At 45.9% G+C, this 22,074-nt stretch overlaps 1 protein-coding gene across 1 annotated transcript in view; it reads right to left on the bottom strand.

The window, feature by feature from the left end:
- Positions 1-22,074, bottom strand: part of LOC142772337 (ATP-binding cassette sub-family C member 3-like) — a 173,157-nt gene that overhangs the window by 67,578 nt on the left and 83,505 nt on the right. Inside the window, exons 3-4 of the mRNA XM_075874535.1 lie at positions 17,739-17,885; positions 16,790-16,880 (exon numbers count right to left, since the gene is read on the bottom strand). Coding sequence (XP_075730650.1) covers positions 16,790-16,880; positions 17,739-17,885 — 238 coding nt within the window. The remainder of the gene's footprint in view (positions 1-16,789; positions 16,881-17,738; positions 17,886-22,074) is intronic.

Raw genomic sequence — 22,074 nt, 5'->3', positions numbered from 1 at the left:
CCAGTTTATTGGGTGCTTTCTTGCATGCGGAGGAAAGCAAAGCCCTTCCTTTCGATGGCTTCCACGGCTGTTTTCCGGGTTGTATTCAATACGTGGATAACATAAAAATCCTCGGGGTATACTTTCAAGACGGAACGGTTGCCAAAAGAAATTGAGAAGACGCCATACACAGATCTATGCAGGTCTTCACGTATGCTACTGACTTCAATTTGTCTCTTGACGCCAAAGTGATGGTGGTGAAAACCAAAGCATGCGCATAAGCCTTTTATATCGGGCACATTGCACTCATACCCAAACTTTTGCGAGCCGCCTTGTGTCATTTGTTGGAGCCTTTCCTTGGGACGGGAAGACACCAAAAGTTCAAAAGTTCCTGAAGCTCCTAAAAAGTTGTGGAGGGCTCAGTCTGCCGGATGTTGCAACATTCATGAAGGCATTAGCAGCGAAAACATTTCACGAATTGTTTCAGGACAATGACTATCCTGGTATCCTGGTCATAGCTTATTACTGTATTGGACTGGAACTCTTGAAGCCGCATTCACGTCGGAAAGGTACCGGAGACTTCAAACAGAACACTCACATGCCTTTTCTAAAGCAGTAGACGGCCTCAAGCTTTCGGTTGACGGCGACGCCACCGAACAATACTTTGCAAAGCTCGCACCAGCACTAATTAGCGAATTGTTAATCAGTCGCTTGATTACTGACTAGGAAAAACTGAGATGGAAGCCCAGCAAATAAAAAAACAGTGGAACAACCAGGTACCAGAAGTAGAGAGTTTAATTGGCTGCGGCGATGGCACGCGTTGCCCACTCGTCAAAGACTGTCAAAGCGGGGCGTCGTCCCTACTGACCACAGCCCCAACAGCGAGAAAAGAGAAATGATCCGTCACACGATGTTTGAATGCGTAGCCACCAAAAGCGTGTGGCATGTGGTGAATCGTCAATTCGGAATGCCAATTCCTTCGGGCCAACAGCGCAGAAGGTGCTTAATTGAACAGCTCGTACTGCATGTCACAATGTTCGTCTTGTGGCGTCGCCGCTGTATGGCCGAAGCACGGCGACGACCCCAACGATCTGCATACTCAGCGTTACAGAAGATTAGAATAATCATGGTTCGGCACCTTACCGAACAGATTGGAACTCAGGGTGAAGAAGCCTTTTTCAGCAGGTGGCATACACGTTTTTTTGGAGTTGGGAATGGGAATATTGAATTTCCTCTAACGCCGTTTTAACACGGAAAAAAATTGCTTCTCGTCGCACGTATTATGTGAATCTGTTCCAATTTTGTTTTTGTTTCTTTTGTCTTTGTTTTCTTGAGTGATTCGTGATCTGTGAGAAAACTGAAGTGCTGTGTGTTAAATCCTGCCTATGTTCTCTTGTTTGTACACGCCACTGAAGGCATTTTGTTACATGAGACAGTTGTACTCACCTGAAATGTTGTTACCCATTTGCAATAAACTTCCCTGTCTTAGTCGCTGAAAGGTGACACTTTATCATACCCCTAGCAAGATGGCCGCCACATGCGCCATCTTGCTAGAGGTATGGCTTCCCTCGTTGGCAATTATTTCCGCTCCAGAACTTTTTTAATTCTCCTTGCGGCTGGCCGACACTAGCGCTACGCTGCAATCTCACTGCCCGAGCTATCTATTGGCAATGTGCAAGTTTTTTTTTCGATTACACATCATACATTCAATTTTTTTTCAGGATCAACACTACGGAGCAAGCGCCGCATCTGATGGCAGAATTGGACCCTTGTCCTGAAGCCACGCTATAAAACTCGAACGCCACAACGCATTGAGAGCGATGTTCCTTCAGCGATCTCGATGTTCAGTTACATGCATATGCTTGTTAGCCTTCAAGAGTCTCAACAGTTTCAATCCCTGGGTTCAAAGCTGTCGATATATATAAGTGACTTGTTTTGTTCTGACCCGACCATATAAATTGGTTGTACCGTCTTGGACACTCGCGATAAACAATGCAAACCTTACTTGACTGACGTTGTTTTTGCCAATATAGGCCAGTTAGGTCACCTGGCGACGATTACAGACGTTAACCGCGATTTAGCTACGAAAAAAAATAGCAGAGGAAGTGAGCAGCACGAAGCAGCAGGGAACCCCCACATGTAGCAAAATAGTACGTCTGTTTATTGATGATAAATGTACTACCAGCGCCATCTCGCCTAGCAGTATTGCAGTTCAGTACGCCGCCGCTACGTATTTGCATGATATTTTAATAGAACAGCCCAAAGGTACACTTTCCGTTTTCTAAACTGGTAGGTGTTCTGTGGTTAAACCGCATCTAGGCGGTGTGCAAGCGCCACCAGTGTAATCAATTCTCGTCGCCTAGGCAACCTCGGCTGCCCGGAATTGCTGCTTGTGCGCAGTGGGCACAGAGCACGGGAAAGGGAGCGTTGTCGTGTTACTTGTCACTACGTGCGCTGGCCAAATACCCTCCTCAGGTGTGCGTGTGGTGCGTGTGGCTTCTCGATCGGTAGAGTTTAATAGCCGGTGTTTAGTTGTTTAAGATGTACCTGTGCTCTGTGCTCTACCTGTGTGTATCGCTAGTGCTGCTTATTGCGGAACTCTAATGGTATACATACTGCACGGTATCCAGGCATGTGTTGCAGCCAAAATGTAAGACTGGGCAGCATATTTATCTGGGAACACCACACGCACAGCCACTGAACAGTCTACACTGCATCAAGAAGGAGTTATGCTTTCTCAGCCTGCCAGCACGATTGAACGAAATGGCCCTAAATTAGCAGTATGTAACGGTTATTGAGTGAAACTAACAGGGTCACTTGTTGCCAAATTTCGCAGTCAGTTCGGCCGTTATGGCAATTGTGTTGGAAAAAACCGTGCTGATTTAATGCACTGAAAAGAGTGAACTGCTAGAATATTTCAGAGAGAAAAACGTTTTTGGTGACTTTCAAATTTGCCAGCATGTTGTCTGAGTGTTGTTTGTGAAAACAAATATTTTGAAAGTACCGCTCTTTCTTTCTATACCAAGATTGTTGTACATGTTAAGTAAAGGGACTTATGTAAGGTGTTTGAAACTCAGTAATATTATTACAACTTTTTGACCACATACGTCTCCAAGAATTTTGCCAAAATGTATTTTGTTTACATTTTTATTGTGACGCTGCACTTTGTATAAAATCGTAGCTGTGAATACTTGCTTCAGAGAAAATATATTTGAGGAAAAAATTTTTCGACATCTGTAGCTGTTAACCTCTACGAGAAAAGACCCCTTATTTCACAGAATAGTCATTTTTGTGCATAATTAGACGCTATTTGCCCATGTGGTAGTCTAATTAAAAATCGCCTTTTACCTAAATTGAAAGCAAATAAACAGTTCTTTGTATATAGTAAGTTATTTCTATTTTAAGAAATAAAAGAATTTTTTGAATTTTCCTATCCACGGCAATGGGGAACTTCAAGGCGTCGGCTGCCGTGTCAGTAAAATGCAAGATAGCTGCGAATGGGAAACTTCAAAAATCTTTTAGGGGCAATGCTCTTCAGGCCGTTGGTCGTTCCTTCCTCTATAGTCGTACTAGTAGTATGTAGCCACTTTATGAGTTGCGCAATAGTTGGCGTTAGTAGTTTGAGCATTTATGCTTGCGTTCGTTCGTCCGTTCGTACATCCATCCGTCTTACCTTGTGTCCGTTCGGGCTTCCATTCGTCGGTCCGTCCATGAGTCCTTCCGCCTTTCTGTTTGTCCATACTTGCGCCCGACTGTCTGTCCATTCGCTAGTCCGTCCGGGCGCACGGATGTTTAACCCCACTAATCATTCACTCCATGTATGTGCTGTGATTTTTCTTAAAACATGAATTGTTATGATAAAACTTGCAACCTAAGAAGTACTGCTTATTCGCTTTCAAATTAGGTACAAAGGTTACTTTTAATTTTTAATTCAACCACTACGTGTTGAAAGCTGTATCTCAATATGGACAAAGCGACTATTTTGTGCAATTCGCAATTTTTACACGTAATGTTTGACAACTCGAGAGGTTTAAAAGATTTTTTACTCAAAATTTACCTCATGTGTATAAAGTATCCACTCCTCATATCTTCATTCAAGTTGCGGTATTGATATAGAAAAACGTAGATATAACATAATTTGCTGAATTATTTGAGGCTATGTGGTCGAAAAATGGTAATAATATTACTGAGTTTCCAGCGCCTTACACAAGCCTTTTACTTAACTTGTAGACGAAGTTTGGCACAGAAGAAAAAGCGGTGCCTTTAGAATAATTTTTTTCATAAACACACAGGTGCCATTTCGGGAAGTCCTGGAGACAGCCTAGTGAGCAAGAAATTGTTTGTCTCCGATATTTTCTAGCAGTTAACTTCTTTATTGCTGTAAATCAGCACGGTTTTTCCGAATACATTTCAGATGTTTGGCAAAATGACTGGGACACCTGACATAGAATAGCCCACTGGCCAATTTTTTCATTATCCAATCCTAAGCAACTTCATGTACACTAGCATCATTCGCAATTTAACACTTAACTGCACAATACTTAATTTTACAAGTTACCTGAACTGAAAACCTTATCAGTGCGCCAACCGTCATGTATTCTCAGAGCAGACGTAAAACAGCATGCTGTTTTACGTCTGCTCTCAATAAAGGTGAGAGACATAGGAACAGACGACAGATAGATCACTTTCGGGCTGCTGGTTTCACGCATAGTTGCATTGCCAGTAATTTGAGCCTCAAGGAGCGTGGCGATGGCTGACCATTTCAGCCGGGATAGAGTTTTTTGTTCAGATTACCTCATGTTGCATAAAAAGAAAATAGGTTATTAAAAAAAATTACGCAACGTCGAAGACATCGCCCTGTTTGCCATTCAGAAGCTTTTGCCGAAAGCTGCCCGCCATTCACATAACAACGACCACGTCAGCCAGAACTGCTTCAGACGCCTCAGAGATATGTTGTCTTCGTCTAATGGCTTCTCAGCTGAAACAGCTGATGAGTTTTTGCCGGAAGAATAAAAAATGCAGAAGTCAAGAGCGGTGCGTAAAGACGCCTGAAGCATTGTCAATTATGCGACTCTAGAAGCTGCATGCGCAAAATCGCAAAGTTCATGCAGAGTCAAGACAACTTAGCAGCAATTCTACAGTAACCGTGAAATGCCACCGTAACGTCTAATACGGTGGCATGCTACGGTGGCAGATCTAAAATGTAGTGTGTGTGCCCAGTGGTTCAAGAACTTCAAGCAAGCCTATGAAGCTTGTTCTTCGTATCAAGAGCGCATGCGTTTGTTGACGCTGTTGCCGAGCGATATAGAGCGCCGAAAACTCCAAGCGCTTATACCAAACTTGTCAGCTTACATGATATACATATCCCGACGCTGGCGCGCAAAACACGGGATATGGTTAGCACCAAATGCGATAAACAAGGACGCGGCTGAACCCAATGAACGTCCAGGCAGCTATGGCTTACTACTCCAAAGATGAGTATAGCTGCTCTCGGCGGAGTCCCAACAAAAAAGATGTGGTATCTGTTATCATTGACGGAAAAAAGGAGCTTGTTTCGAAAAGGTTTATGACCCGTGCGGTGCGAAAGGCTTACCGTCTCTTTAGAAAAGCTAATCCGAACACGTATTTTGGGCTCTCAAAGTTTTATTCACTGAGGCCGAAGTGGGTTCTTCTTGCACCACACAAAGAAGTGTGCCTTTGTATATCCTGTGCTAATGCCACGGAGTGTGGTTCTGCCCTACAAGACGTCACCGATGGTGCCTTCACGGCGAACTTCTTGAAAGAACTATGTCTTTGCAGCTCCCCAACAAGTGATTGTTTTTAGGCCCTTGTGACTATTGTGCTAAGGAGGACGCTCTGACAGCCACATGTTTAGGAATCCTTGAAGGTATTGAGGTAGCCTATGCAGTATGGGAAAATGGCGATCTAGTAAAAAAACAGCCAAGGCAAGTGTTTTTCTGCGAGAACTAAGTCTATGGTTTGTGAAGTGGATTACCCATGATTGCATTAGATACATTCAAGAATCAGCAATAGGCCAGGCGAAAAAGAACCAAGAAAAAGAATCTTGCATTTTTCACTTTGATTTCGCCGAAAATTGGACAGCCATTTTACCGAATGAGGTACAGTCGTATCACTGGCACAAACTACAGGTGTGTATACTCACGTGTGTCGTCACAAGGAAGCAATCAATTCAATGTTTTGCCGTCATCAGTGATGACACATGCCATGATGCTGCACATGCCTGTTTTGCTCTACAAATAATCTACAACAATATGAAGGAACAACGTCAGCGTGACACGCATGTTACTTATGTTTCTGATGGTGCATGCAGTCAATTCTAAAACAAGTACCAGTTGTTTGAGTTATATCAGAAAGATAATATATCAACAAAGTAAATTTTTTCGGTCACAGGATATGGCAAGAACTCTTGTGACGGCATTGGTGGCCTACTGAAGCATCAGGCTACGCTCTACAACCTCAGAGCTGCAAGCTCTGAGGTTGTAGCATCCCAAATGGTGGCGCTAATGAGCGCGAAGCTCAAGATTGTCAAGCTGCTGTGTGCAAATGCAGACGAGCTAGAAACATTTCGTCAGTTTAGGAAGAGCCAGTGGAAATCGTCGCCACGTGTTCCATTCATACGTTCTTGGCATGTTTGGCTAAGCACATCTGATGGCACTGATTGTGGTCATGTTTTGTAAGCGTCACGTACTGCTAAATGTGATCTGCAAAAGATGCAGCCATTTTGAACGCATCTCTTGTTTTCACGCAGTCACCACCAAAATACCAGTGAGAGTACTTCAAGCGCATATGCTTTTTCTAGCAAGACCCAACACTTGCGTTGCAACATTTTCATGTATGAGTTTATCTGCAAATATAGACAGATGTTTTGCAAATGAGTTACAGTGTCGAAGATTTCCTCCATTAGAGGTGTGTTATCAGGTGCGTAAATGTGCCTTCATGAGTACGTATTTGTGAAAGTGCTAAAACAGCCTTTCTTCACCAAATTCGGTCAAGTTTACTCACGTTTGAAGCTCATTGCCGCTTTTCCGTTCCGATTTCTAGATTTCTCAACTTATCAGCGCATTTTCGAAAAGCTCTGATTTGTACCTCGAATACTGTCGCTAAAAACAAAATAATGCAACATGTTTTTCTATATTACTGTATGATGGCGTTCGGTTGTCTATTTACGTGATTTTAAGGAAAATCGAAGATGGGTTCTTTATTTGAATTTCACTGGAGTACTTTTTTGCCAATATGAGAAATTTGAGGCAATATATGAAATTTGCAGTTTCCCTACGGCAGCAATATTTTATGTACCTAATGAACACATTATATTCCTAAAACGTGTCAAGTTTGAAAACGCTGCTTGCATTACTTTCGGAGAAAAAAATGGGGAATCCGTAATGCATTTTACACTGTCGCAAAATTAGACATTTTTAACGCCGTTTTCTTAAGGTCTACAAACTTGAAACCGTATGAATTTATTCTTCATTAGACATGCATTTCACGTAAAAAGTATCTTCATTGAAACAAAAATATTTGTCTTTTTATAGCATCTGCAATTTTCGAAAATGACAGGTGACAAAACGTGTGTCTCCGTGTTGGCGAACTTTGATACTTTTTTTTCGTAAGTTATGCCATTATCCATAAAATGAAGTTGACTTTCGGGCTACCTGTTGAGAGTTGTACGACATATAACATACTCAATGAAATCTAAATTGTCAACTTTCGGACCCGTGTCGATCTCTCGTCGAATCACCCAACAGTGTTGCGGCATCTTGATAAAAAAAAATCCAGCACGACGCGTGTTCCGTTGCTGCATCCTCGACGGAGCACACAAAAAATGGGCTCCGCGCGTGTGCCCACGCGGTCGTCTGCTCAACCTGACATGACCAAAATGGCGCCCGCGAATTCACCAGCGCCTAGTAGATGGCGCTGCTAATTTCTCATAAGGTCTATTATAAAGGCATGCCAGTGCCAGCTGTACAAAGCCACTATAACCCAATTATATGTGATCAAGAGAGGGCACACACACAAGGTTAACCCTTGCCGCCTGGAAGGTAGAAGTAAGCAGAAGTGAGGAGATGACAGGAAAGATTTGAAGAGAGAAAAGACGAAGATCACGAGGAAGAGAGAGAGAAAGAAAAGGCGATTGCCGATTTTTCCTGGGTGGGCCAGCCCAGGGGTGCCGTCTACGTGAAGATGGGGCCAAAGGGCTGTGTTGCCTCTGTCGGGTAGCCTTTAAGGTCCAATCACCCTGCGTTGACTCAACACACAGGATAACCTTTTCCCCGGGCACGGCTCAGCCACGAACGGCTAAGTGCGGGAGGAGAACCCAACCTCCCGTTAGCTCGGGTCCGTTTGTCGCTACACACCAAACGCCTGCTTTCACAGACGCCCCTGCGGGGAGTCATCTCAGCAGCTGAAGATGATTGTGCAAGCAGCTGTGAAGAACTGTGTTTTTGCAATTAGAAGTATACGCTGTGCCGCGGTGGTCTAGTGGCTAAGGTACTCGGCTGCTGACGCGCAAGTCGCGGGAACTAATCCAGGCTGCGGCGGCTGCATTTTCGATGGTGGCGGAGATGTAGGCTCGTGTGCTCAGATTTGAGTGCACATCAAAGAACCCCGGGAGATCAAAATTGTCGGAGCCCTGCACTATGGCGTTTATCATAACCATATGGTGGTTTTGGGGACGTTAGATCCCACATAACAATCAATCAATTAGAAGTATACCAACACTGACATTGCAATATTCCAACCCCAATTACAATGCCTTGTCAAATATTGTATTTTTACTATCAAAGTTTATACTTTGACAAATAATAGGTTGTATATATGTGCCCAGAAACCCACTTGATGTTTCTACATCTTTTGTTCTATTGTATTAGTGTAATTTGTGCTAGTCGGGCAAATGACCTCTCAGTCATTTGCTCGACTAGTGTAAATGTTTTTGAAAGACGTTGTGGTGATATACTGTATTGAACACTATAAATTTCTAGTATAGAGAAAAAAACTTGGCCACGAGAGATATTGCTAACTTTGCAGAATGTCGTCAGAGTCCTGTTTGTCAAACTTCTTGCAGTTTTTATATTAATAAAGGCAGATGTTAACATGTGGGCTTAATTGTTTCTTGCTTCGGCATTATGTTCTGTTGATACCTTATGCTACAGCTTAATGCTTGCACTACTGTGGTGTGGTGCGTGGGTGTGTGTGTGTTCCTACCAAGAGTTATATACATTGGTGTTATGCAGCCTATTCAAGACTACGGCACCTGATATTATCAGCTGCAGGCATGCAAGTATAGGTGCAGTGGTGACACCAGTATCTTCCTTCTTCCCTGTCAGTCACAGAGAAGAATGTTTATATATGCTTCTCCCTTAAAACAGTTGAGGCTTAGACCAGTTGGTGATGCATATATGATAGACTGAAGTGCTATGAACGGAACTCGTCAACACACAAGACGAAGTGTCTCCTCTTGATTCTCTCGTATTGTTATACCGTTAATTGCGTTTCATTTGAATGAGTATGCTTATCTATGTAACAGCCATCGTTTCAATGGTCTTTTTAGTGCTACAGCCCACTGCATGGGTGTAGCTTCACTCAACATCCATTGTTTATGGGTGTTCATAAACACCTATCAAAGTAGGGTGTTACATTTCCTTATGCCCTACGTTTTCAGGTTTCTAAACACCTTATTGTTTAGGGTGTCCCCTAAAAAATTTCAAAGGGTGTCGCCCACGGGACAAAAAAGACACCCTTATGGGTGTAAATTTTTTGCAGTACTTTGAATGCTGTTTGGTGCATAGGTTTCAGTTTCACCAGCTAAATTGGCCAGATTTCTTCGCTGCGCAATGAATACTAGCGGCCGCCTTTCAGAATTTTCATAGAAGGTATGAACAATTTGGAGGAAGGACCTCAATACGCCCATTTGACTTGACTGCTTACTTCGACTGGTTAAAAAGTTGATTGATTTTATTTCTGTAATACCTGCTGCAACTAATAATGAACGCATATAAAAATGCCTTATGTCACCGTAAAAACACCACAGATAGCACGCAGTTACCACCACTGTGTAAGTTTTTAATAATATAAAACAAAATTCTCGAAACATCCTGTATATGCAGTTGTATTGTTCATGTACACATATGAAAAAAAATGAACTGTAAACAAATACTTGATAGCAAAACGAGAACTCAAGGTGGCCGGGTGTAAACCCCGCCCACTGCCGGTGACCCGTGCGGCCTGGTGAGTTTTATGTGGCTCCTCTTGATTTCAACCTCTGCTAATCGCTGGATTTCTAGCCGAACTGATGGAAGCTTGAATATCTCTGTTGCACTCACAGCTGCCTAGGAAACAATACCATTGGCAGGAATGCAGACGCTCGCAAAGAAAGTGGCTTGTTTCGTCATGGCTCGCGAGTATGTCACAGTTGTCAGGTTCTTAGGCCGTTCCTATGGTCATGAAAATATTGATTTTAAAATAAATGCCCAGCCAAATGCGCTGAAATATCACCAGTTTGTGAACATGCTAGGATTTACCCACATAACAGAGATTATAAGTGAAAGCTGGGTGTCATGACCTTTTAAATTGACACGAACGGCAAAGGGACTTTAAGCGTATTAGTAAAGTACAACTTCACAATCGCGTAGACACCACTCTTACCACGAGACTATGCTGAGTAAGCGAGAAAAGACCCGAAAGAAAAAAGAATGTGAGTGAATATGCTACTGTAAGGGGGTTTATCGACTAAAACTAACTGCCTGGCTCAAGGGGTGTCAGTCAGTGTCACGAGCTCGGCTGTTCATCGTACTCGTTGTCCAGGTGCTCCGACTAGATACTGTTTCTCTGCCGCTTCCCCACTACAATTGCTCCGGTGGTGAAGAGTAGCCATCCTGGTGACTCACGGCGAAGCAAGCACGAGGGAATCATAGTAAGATTTTAAGCGGCTGATGTGGACTGTCTCACGACCACGGCATTGTCTGTCGTCGGCAGGTGTCACTTGTTCAACGACGTAGTTGACCGCTGACGTGCATTGAACGATGCGGTACGGACCGTTGTGCTTGGGTGCAAACTTTCGGGAGAGGACAGGGGACTGGAATGGAACCGAAAGCCATACAGATGAGCCTACGGGGTAGCTGTGAGCAGGCTTGTCTGGGTGCGATGGACGTAAATGAACGCGCTAATTGGCGGCACTCTTCGGCACACTGAACAAGTTCGGAGACTGGCCGGTATTCAGAAGCATCTGGGCGGTAAGTAAGTATCGTGTCAAGCGTAGAAGAGGGCTCACGTCTGTATAGTAGAAAAAAGGTGAAAACCCAGTAGTTGCTTGCGTGGCCGTATTATCCGCATACGTCACGAAAGGGAGCACCAAGTCCCAGTTAGAATGGTTGGAGGATATGTACATAGAGAGCATGTCACCGAGCGTGCGGTTAAAGTGCTCCGCCAATTCGTTTGTCTGTGGGTAGTGGTGCGGTGAATATTATTGCAATCAATGAGAAGCTCCTGGACGACTTTTGATAGAAACGCATGCCCACGGTCGCTAAGCAGCTAACGTGGCACGCCATGGCGAAGGACAAAGCTACGCAAGATCAACAAGGCTACACCGCGAGCAGCAGCGGCTGGCAAAGCGGCGGTTTCAGCGTAACGGGTTAGGAGGTCAATGGCCACGATAATCCAGTGATTTCCAGCAGGCGTACAAGGCAGTGGGCCATAGAGGTCGATGCTGATTCTATCAAACGTCCGAGCTGGACACGGCAATGGTTGTAATTCGCCAGAGGCATGACAAGCTGTTTTTCGTCGCTGACAATCGGTGCAGGAGCGTATGTACTTGCGAACGTGCGAGTACAATCCACGCCAGAAAAATTGCTGGCGAAGCCGGTTGTATGTTTTCAAAACGCCAGCATGCGCGTTTTGAGGGTCTGTGTAGAGGTACGTGCACATGTTGGAGCGCAAATGGCGAGGTACAACAAGAAGCCATTTCCTACCATCCGGCTGATAGTTGCGACGGTACAACATGATATCCCGTATCGCATAATGGGGAATTTCCCGACGTAGTGCACGAAGTAGACGCTGGCGTGGTGTCACCGAAGACGAGGAGAGAACGTCGATGAGTGAGGCTATCAAAAGGTTCTTGCGTTGTTCCGAAGGCATGTCAGCGGTAACAATGCTGTCGTTGGTAGCTTCGGCAAAGGAAACAGGTGCAACGGCTGAAGGAAGGGGCAAACGAGAAAGAGCATCTGCGTCGGTATGCTTGCGGCCTGAGTGGTAAATGACGTGAATATCAAAGTCCTGTAAACGTTGCGCCCAACGTCCAAGCCGGCCTGAAGGATCCTTCAATGAAGCGAGCCAACAGAGTGAATAGTGATCAGTAACTACATGAAATGGGTGTCCATATAAGTAAGGACGAAATGTTTGTAATGCCCAAACAATGGCCAAACATTCGTTTTCAGAAACCGAGTATTTGTGCTCTGCCTTGCTTAGGGCGCAACTTGTATACGCAACTACATACTCCAAGAAGCCAGGCTTGCGTTGAGCAAGGACAGCGCGAAGTCCTAAGCCACTGGCATGCGTGTGCACCTCGGTTGTAGCAGTAGGGTCGAAGTGGCGTAAAATAGGTGGTGAAGTAAGAAAATGGCGTAATGTTGCAAAAGCGTCATCGCATGCTGGTGATCGATCAGAGAGGGGTCCATCGCCAGTGATCGGCTCTGTCAGTGGTGCGATTATCGAAGCAAAGTTCTTCACAAAGCGGCGAAAGTACGAGCCCAGTCCGACGAAGCTGCGAAGCGCTTTCATGGTCGTAGGCTTCGGGAACTCAGTGACAGCAGGAAGCTTCTCTGGGTCTGGGAGAACGCCATGTTTCGAGACAACGTGGCCAAGTATTGTGAGCTTCCGAGCTCCAAAGTGGCACTTCTTGATGTTTAGTTAAGGCCTGCGCTCGTGAGGCAGCTCAAGACTTCACTGAGACAATGGAGGTGGCTGTCGAAGTCAGGGGAAAAAACAACGACATCATCCAAGTAGATTCGGCATGTCTTCTATTTTAGCCCACGCAAGACGCTATCCATCATCTTTTCGAATGTGGCTGGCGTATTACAAAGGCCGAAGGGCTTTACATTAATTTCGTACAGCCCATCGGGTGTCACAAAAGCAGTTTTCGGACGATGTTATGGTGCCATGGGGACGTACCAATAACCGGATTGTAGGTCTAGTGATGAGAAGAATTCAGCGCCTTGCAAGCAGTTCAAGGCATCATTGATGCGCGGCAAAAGGTATACGTCTTTAAGCGTGACTTTGTTTAAATGGTGATAATCGACGCAAAAGCGAATCGAGCCGTCTCTTTTTCTCACAAGTACCACAGGTGAAGACCATGGACTGCTGGACGGCCAAATGACGCAACGTTGAAGCATGTCGGCCACTTGCTTAGTGATCACACGACGCTCAACAGGAGATACACGGTAGGGACGCTGTCACAAAGGTGCTTGGGAACCGGTGTTAATGTGATGAGCAATGGTGCGCGTTCGGCGTAAGGACGTCTGCTGGCAATCGAACGAGCCACGAAACTGGTGAAGAAGTTCTAGAAGATTCTCGCGGTGTGGTTCTTTAAGTTCGGCATCAATTGAGAACCAAACAAATAATGTTTTCGTGAACAGGTGAACGGGCAGATGGCGTCAGTGCATTAAGCTGCAAATCACTCACTGTCAAGGCCGAAGATGGAGGAAACGTCTAAGTCTTGGAATGTTCCAATACATTCTCCGCGATGCAAGATTGTGGGAGACAGCAAGAGATTTTTGACAAACAAATTGGTAGCACCCGCCGAAATATCTAGAACTGCAAACGGCATTGCGAGGCTCTTGCGACTTTGGAACGTTTGCGAAGGCGTAAACTACACTGCAGGCTTAGACACATCGGCACAAGAGACGGGAACAAAAGCTGCGCTAGTTGGCGGTATGTTGAAGTCGTCAGTGACAAACACCTTGTTCAACAAATATTCTGGAGACTAGGCACACAACGCGAAAAAAGGCCACTTCAGCACGAGCACAGTCGATAACCGCATAATTACGAGATAGAAAATTCCAGCCGAGGATCACATCATGAAAACACGCTTCGAGCACAAGAAATTCAACGGTATACAGAACATCTTGGATGAGAACGCGGGCGGTACAGGCAGCTGATGGTCTAATATGGTGAGCACTGGCAGTACGTAGGGACAATACCTTTGGCGTTGTGGTAACCTTCCGAAGCAGGCGGCAAAGTTTTAAATCAATTACTACAACGGCAGCACCAGTGTCCACAAGCTCAAGGGTACGGTAATCATCCACAAAAACGTCGATGAGGTTTGTCGGAAAATTGCGAAGACTTAATTTTTCGATGACGACGAAGTTCGTGCCTCCGGAACTGCGGCATCTAGTTTTCCGCGTCTGAAGGGCAGGGTCGAAGGCGCATAAATGACAGGAAGCGACGTCGGGGAGATGGAGATCGGTGAATGACTGAGGGAGGGTGGTCTCGTGAAGAGGATCCTTGTTGACGTGCCGTGTTGTTAAAGCGCCGAGAGTCATGCGACAATCTTTGCATATTGTCGCTGTGAACGAGAGGGCGGCGGTGACACAAGCGGGCCACATGTCCTGCGTAACCGCAAGAATAGTGAATTGGGTGGTTGTCTGCGGTGCGCCACGGATTCGAAAACACCGAAATCGGCCGGCTGAGCAGAACTGGTGATGAACCTAACAGGGACCGGTGAGGTAGCATAAGTGAGCTGTCGAGGTTCGCTGGCTGCAACGACTTTTGCATAAGTCAAGGGTGTGGCCTCCAGAGGTGGTGAATGAGCGAAAGGCAAAGCGTCAGCTACCTCATCTTGTATGACGTGCTTTATGGGCGGGGTCAGATGATCTGGGGCCAGAGGATGCGTTTGGGCTGGCTCGGGCGTGCTCAATAAAACGGAAAGCTGCCGAGCGACCTCCTCACGCACAAACTGCTTCATGCAAGCCAACATGTCGTTCTGGTCTCCGAGAGTGAAGGCCGCGATCGAGTCACGTTTTTCCAGAGAGCGCCATGTTTGGGCGCGTTGCTTGCGCGATTCGTCAAAACTCTGGCACAAGCTGACGAGATCGGCTATGGTTTGTGGGTCCTTGTCTAACAACATTTGAAATGCGTCATCACTTATGCCCTTGAGGATTTGTTTCATTTTGTCGGCTTCGAGCATCGCTAGGTTTACTCGCTTGCCCAAGTTAACTACGTCTTCAGTGTAGCTGGTAAAGCTCTCTCCTGGCTGTTGAGCGCGCTCACAAAGCCGTTGTTCTGCGCGGAGTTTTCGCACAGCAGGGCGGTCGAAGACTTGCGAAAAGGAGGCCTTGAATGAATCCCAGCTGGCAACCTCGGCTTCGTGATTGTGCAACCAGAAACTAGCGACGCCGGACAAGTAAAAGCTCACATAGATCAGCTTATTCGCATCGTCCCCCTTGTTCGCTGCGCTCACCTTATGGTAAGTAGCCAGCCACTTCTCAACGTCTTGGCTGTCAGTGCCGCTGAAGATCGGTAGGTGATGAGTGGCCACATGCCGGGACATGTAGAGACAGGAACTTGCATGGTATTTTGGGTGGAGGGTTCTTCCGGCATCGCTGGCACTGGAGGTAAAGCGCGACTTCGTAGTTCCAGCTTCGAAGACTACCCAGCACGTTCTCCAAATTATAAGAGGGTTTGATTACTAAAACCAGCTGCCCGGTTCAAGGGGCGTCAGTCAGTGTCACGAGCTCGGCTCTTCGTTGTAGTCGTCTTCCAGGTGCTCCGACTAGATACTGTCTCTCTCCTTCTTCCCCACTTTAGATTTCCACAAGAAACACCGTGACGTAATCATTTTGAAGTCGTTTGCTTGGTCCTACGTAGTTCCCTGTTGACAATAGACAGACTTATTTGCGCGTCTGCAGCAGCCTTGCAGCCGTTTGCAAAGGAAGGCTGCGCGGCGAACGGCTCCCGTGGACGCGCAACTAAATCTGTTTAATAACGAAGTAGCTTGTATATTTGGGTGCATAGATTTAGCATACAAAGTTTAAAAACATTCATCGAGCGAATACCACCAAAATTTTAAAAACACATCCTGAAATTTGTGACTTGCCACGCGAAATTTTGGCGTGACATTTAAAATGAAAAGTCAAACTTTGACATTCTGTGCAAATACTAACCTAAGATAGTGAAACATATGGCACTAAAGTTAATTCTTTTCAATGTCCCTTTGAGTGAATATTAGTCACACGCCAATGTCAAAGCACGTCCGAGGTTGAGTGGTTGGTGTCTTCAAACTTTACACCTTCGAAACCATCATGCACTTCTTATACCCGATTGCTGTGTGCTCACTTGATGTGAAACGTCCCATCGGTAATAATCTTCAGTCATAACCTTAGCCTTTCCTCCTATCCTACACTTTTAGTCATACTATTAGGCTGCCTCTGCCTCACTGATATATCAAACTGACCCTCATGGTACCTCATATTAATCTACGACCTCGTGCATCAAACGACTGAGTTATTGCATGGCTCTGAATTGCAGTAAGCTCTCCAGAAATTTTGTCCGTGACAGCATTAATGTGTGATTGAGCTATTTGAAGTTACATAGAGAGCTCTGTGCGGCATATGTCCTTTCTCGTTTCAGGGTTGCTCTTCCTTTTGTGACATGTTCGGTTTTATAGGCAAACACACAACTTTTGCACGCGGCTGCACCAGATGCGCACCACTACGGCAAAAAGTCACGCGCATTTTCTGCGATGGCTGGCTAGATGAGAAGTAAGTCGTTCGAGATGTTGTACGAAACAAGTTTACTGTACCTGCTTGTATCTTTTCTGGCGCCTGTTTTTCGTCCAACCCAGATTCTTCAGCACAACAAAGCCTCAGCACGCGACTTACGGCAAATGACATCTGCGCATGGAAAGTAAAAACTTGGTTGCAGTGCATTTAACATAACAACTGTGGTCCCGCAGCCACGATTTTACTATGAGGGACACCGTAGCTCCAAGAATAGCCACAGCTGCTGCACGCTGTACCTCGCTATTGTTTATTCGTGAGATGTAGCGTCAGAAGCTGTGGCTGTTCTTCGTTGCCAAATGCGAAGGTGTCGCAGCAGCAGGAAAAAAAAACACGGTTTCGTATGAAGTTTCTTCCACCGAACTAGTTTTGTTACACCGTACGTTGGATATTGAAGGCGTTTTTTAGCGTGTTGCCAACACGCAAAATAGTAAAAAAATGGCGCCACGCACACGAGCGGAAACCATGTACCAACAACAGGACAGGTTGTGAACATCCTCGCGATGTGATTGCCTGCGTCTAACTGCATCATACTTTATCCTAAACTGCAGGTAACTCTAAATAACTGGCTGTTTTTTTATCAATAATTTGTCTCTCAAGCCATGGCTTCACACAATTTTCTTTGAACGACAATGTTGGTCTTGGTAGAGAATGTTATGTACAAAAACCGCACTAGATGGTAGGGAAGTTTAGCCACATAAAGTGGGTAGGTCCCACCTCGCACACGCGACACACCTCCCACCGTTCATTTTACTAAGTACTCCCATAATTCAGCTGTACGCCCACTCCCGCGGCTACTCGCTCAGCCCCACTGCAAGCTTTTTATTGACCAAGTGGAGCTGCTTAAAATTTTCTACGAAAGTTTCATCATTACCAATGGGCACTGCAAAATCTGGTTCAATAATTTACAAACGTTTAAAGTGCATTGAATACTGTGCTTGGAACTCATGTGAAGCTTGGATCAGTACATACCCTGTTAGTCATGATCATTAGAAGAGGAAGGCTGTTTAGAAAAGCTTCAATGAGCGAGAGCAGGTAGACGCTGGAAAAAGATTCTGATGCACTGAGAATTCTTCCAGGCTGCATTAGCCATAGAGTGGCATACATAATTATTGTCAGCTGCAAAGGAGAGAACACAGAAATATCATTAATATTTTCGGATGTGTCTGCATTGCACATCAAAACAAGTAGCGTAGGAAATGCTAATTGCCACTGTAAGTGTGGTGATCATTTTACATGTTACAGAGGCTGATGGCTCAACCCGTTTCCGTTTCATTTTATCGACATTATTTCCGCACAACTTGGTTTAGTTTACAATGATTGCAGTAGTTGCATAGATATTTTGTCATTACATAGGAAACAAAAAAAAAACAGCAGCATCTATGTACCTAGGAAATCAATGATATGCGAAGCATGCAGATGCTAGGTCAACGAGTAATTTTTTTATTGAGCGAGACTTCATGAAAAGCGCTCAATATATCTACAAACCCACGCAAACGTATACGTTGAACAACCATACAAGTTTTACATCGGCATTCGCTTGCAGTTGTTTAACGATGCCATTAGTAACGTCGACATTAGAACAGTAGAACTGGTAACGTGATATGAAGTGGTGGTGGTTGCGCTGGGGTTCAAGATCATGGTAGTCAGCACTGCTACACAAATCAATTTCACCAGCTAGCGTCTAACTGCAGTTGACGCTAACCCGGCGTGAGTGCTCTATTGTTGCAGTACATATGTAATGTTTACAGAAATTTTAGCCAGTACTGCAACTAGAACTGACGTTTCACGAACATTAGGGTCTATTTGCAAAGTATTTCTGAGAACTGGTATGGCTCTGTGGTACAATGCTTTATTGCAACGCAGAATGCTAGGGTTGAATTTCTACTTGGACACTGACGTTTGTTCTTTGCATTCGTCCGATCAACGCTGCCCAGGTCAGCTTTTTCTTAAAAATTACCGATGCGTGTCCTCACCGATCCTGGGTTGATATAAAATGCCTATCACCTTTGGCACATACCCGTTTGCCATCGGGCCATACCCGGCCCTAGGTATTTGCCAATTTTTCGTGGAAAGTGTTCGAAGATGTGCGCGGCGACATCGTGACATTATTCCAGTCAAAACCAACGTGTAGTAGTGCTGAAATCATTTTACCCTCATTGCTAATTTTGCGGTACCCCCAGGTAAGTGGGTAATTATGATAGCACTCAGACATTGGCGGCTAGATAGATAGTTACGCAGATATATACCAAAAGTGCTTCAAGTACGTGAATAAATGTTTCGCATTGAAAATCCAGTTCATTAGTAATTGAATTGTTTGATTGTGCGCATGGCCCTGTTAAGTTTGCGCCAGAAAGAGCAGATTAGTTTACTTGCTTATGAAATTGTCTTATTCGCATGGGTTCACGGTCCGGGGAGAAAATATACCACAGGAAAGCGGCACTCTTTTCTTTACACTTTAGGACATTGTACACTTCGTAGTGCGCTCTCGTGCGTTGTGCGCAAAAAAGATGATCGCAAGAACGCAGGAGTGGTAATCCCAGCTTGGCTCAATTGTACAACGCAGTTGCGCCAAGGTGCCAGTGCATGTGAAGAGTGAAGGTTTGCCTACCTCAACCCCGCGGTAGGGCCAATGCTTATTTACCACCGCTCGCATAAACGTACTCGCTATGCATGGTCTGCATACTGACGATGCTAATGCTTACAAAAAAGCGCTGCTGCTAATTTACACGTGCAATACGTGCTCGATGTCACTTGAAAACATGGCTGATTTCTTCTATTTGGAATCAGCTTAACGCGAAAGAGAAACGTGTCCTTACCGAGGTAATTGAGCGTCTATTCGGCAATGTTTTGCCGCAAGGGCGAAAGACGGAATGCCGGAGCAACAAATTACAAAGCCATGTGAAGAAAGACAAGCTTCTCAAAACTCGCAGCGCGCACTTCAAGCAGAGGCCACGCACGAAATGGGAATACACACGACGTGCGTGGAATAACTGTCACAGCTCAATACTTAAATCACCCTGTTCAAACAGAAAGAAGCACGAAAGAAAAAAATCACAGCTTATCCACGAAGTGAATGATGTTGAGTGGAGCAAAGTGCCCGTGCGTATATCCCTACGTGTGTGCATCCGTCCGTACGTTCATTCGTTTGTCCACACGTACGTCCATCCGATCATGCGTCCGTGTACCTGTTTGTCTGTCTGTGCGTCCGTCCGTCTATTCGTATGTTTGTCGATCTGTTGACGTGTTGTACGCCTGCCTGCCTGTCTTTTCATCCGTGCGTGCGTCTGTCAACCAGTCCGTGCGTCCATGCGTCCGATCGCGTTCGAGAATGTAGATGGCGTGCGAGTTACACGGACGAGACGCTAGTCAAGAAGGCTGAGCACAAGCGTTTTTAACGCAACCGCCACTCTGCTTCATCCATGCCCCACCAATGATCCAACGCGTAGGGCGACTATCCAAACGACTGATAGAGGCACTCGTTCCTCGCGCGCCCAGGCACAACTCACGCAGCAGCCAATGAAAAAAACGTGGTACAGCATCATCTAGAATATTGTAAAGAAGAGGAAGCACTCCGGCGCAGAGGCAGCAGCATCGAGCGTGCAGAAGCGGCTCGAGCTCGGAAATTGCGGCTGGTGCATCGCCTTCCGAGCCTTCCAAGCATCAACCTTCCTGCTCAATAAATCTCCTTTATAATTGGTGGAGGTGCTGGGTACCGTCCCTTACACCTTCCCGCTACCATGCTGGAACTCCGTTCTCGACGGCTACCTTCTGCTATGCCGGACGCCGATTAGCCGACGCTTCCATCTCTTCCAGCCACCTGTTCGGGCAGTGTTCCTCAGCAGGAGCCTTCAATCTTCAGTGGAACAGATGACAACGACGTTGAAGATTGGCTCTCGACTTTCCAACGGGTGAGCGCTTTAAACAGATGGACGGACGTGGACAAGTTGACACGCGTGTCGTTCTACTTCGGGTGTGTAGCCAGCCTTTGGCTTAGAAATCACGAGGCAGACGTCCGAACGTGGCCGCAATTTAAAACGTCGATTGTAGCAGTCTTCGATCGACCTGCCGTCCGAAAACTTCGTGCCGAGCAACGTTTACGCACTCGCGCACAAGAAATGGGTGAAACCTGCACTAGTTACATAGAAGACGTCGTCCATTTGTGCAGACGGGTGAACGCCGCAATGATGGAAGCTGAAATATTTAAGAACATCCTCAAAGGGATTGACGACGACGCTTTTCAGGTGCTCTTGGCGAAAAGCCCGACCACTGTTAACTACGTAATTAGCCTCTGCCAAAACTACGATGGATTGCGGAAGCAGCGAGCTCTGACAAAACGTCCTCAAGCACACGATTTGGCATCGCTGCCTATTGTCATCAGTGGTCAAGACCAAGCGTCACTAATAGCCGAAATAAAAGCATTTGTCCGCGAAGAAGTCGCTCGACTGCTTATCTTGGTGCCTTTCACACCAGAACCTACCACAACTTTACCGTCGTCTCTACGTGGCGTCATTCAAGAAGAGGTCGCCGAGGCCTTACCAGCTGCTCGCAAGCCTAATCTTGTGGCTGCTCCTCTCACCTACGCTGCGGCTACAGCCATGCCAACTCGCAAGAAGCCTGCACCTCCGTTCCAGCCTCGCGCGAGCTATCCCCCAGCTCCAGTTCACTGGACCAGCACTAACACCGCCAGCCCATGGCGCACCCTCGACAATCGCCCGATTTGTTACGCTTGTCAATACCCCGGACACGTCGCAAGGTATTGCCGCCGCCGGACCCTTATCACCAATGAAAACCGCCGTGAGCCTTTCTTCCCGCTTGACTCCAACGCGCAATACGGTTCCTCCACTCCAATGCCAGCCCGCTACCAGGACGACCACCACCCTCGGTCGGGACATCTTCGCTCGCCCTCTCCATGCCGCCGCTCGCCTTTTCCTATGTGTCGACGGCCCGCGCCTAACGAGGAGGAAAACTAGACGACGCAGTTCCTGAGGCAAGAACTGCGCAAGTTTCGGTTTGCCCAAGTCCTCACTTGTCACCTACCAATGATATTGATGTCTTCGTCGAAAATATCCCTAGAGTAGCTCTTGTAGATACCGGTGCAGCTGTTTCTGTTATAGATGCTTGATTTCGCCACTCAATTCGTAAGGTTAGAACGCCTTCCTCTGGATTATTGCTTCGCACAGCCAGTGCTCAACCTGTTCAACCGATCGCAGTATGTACAGCCCGCGTGACAATTCAGGACGTTCTGTATACGATAGAGTTCATAGTTTTTTCATCGTGCTCCCATACTATTATCTCGGGATGGGAC

This window comes from Rhipicephalus microplus, chromosome 9 (assembly GCF_043290135.1).
Source record: "Rhipicephalus microplus isolate Deutch F79 chromosome 9, USDA_Rmic, whole genome shotgun sequence".
Taxonomy (NCBI): domain Eukaryota; kingdom Metazoa; phylum Arthropoda; class Arachnida; order Ixodida; family Ixodidae; genus Rhipicephalus; species Rhipicephalus microplus.
The sequence above is the reverse complement of the archived record's forward strand: the minus strand, read 5'-3'. Positions and strand labels throughout refer to the sequence as shown.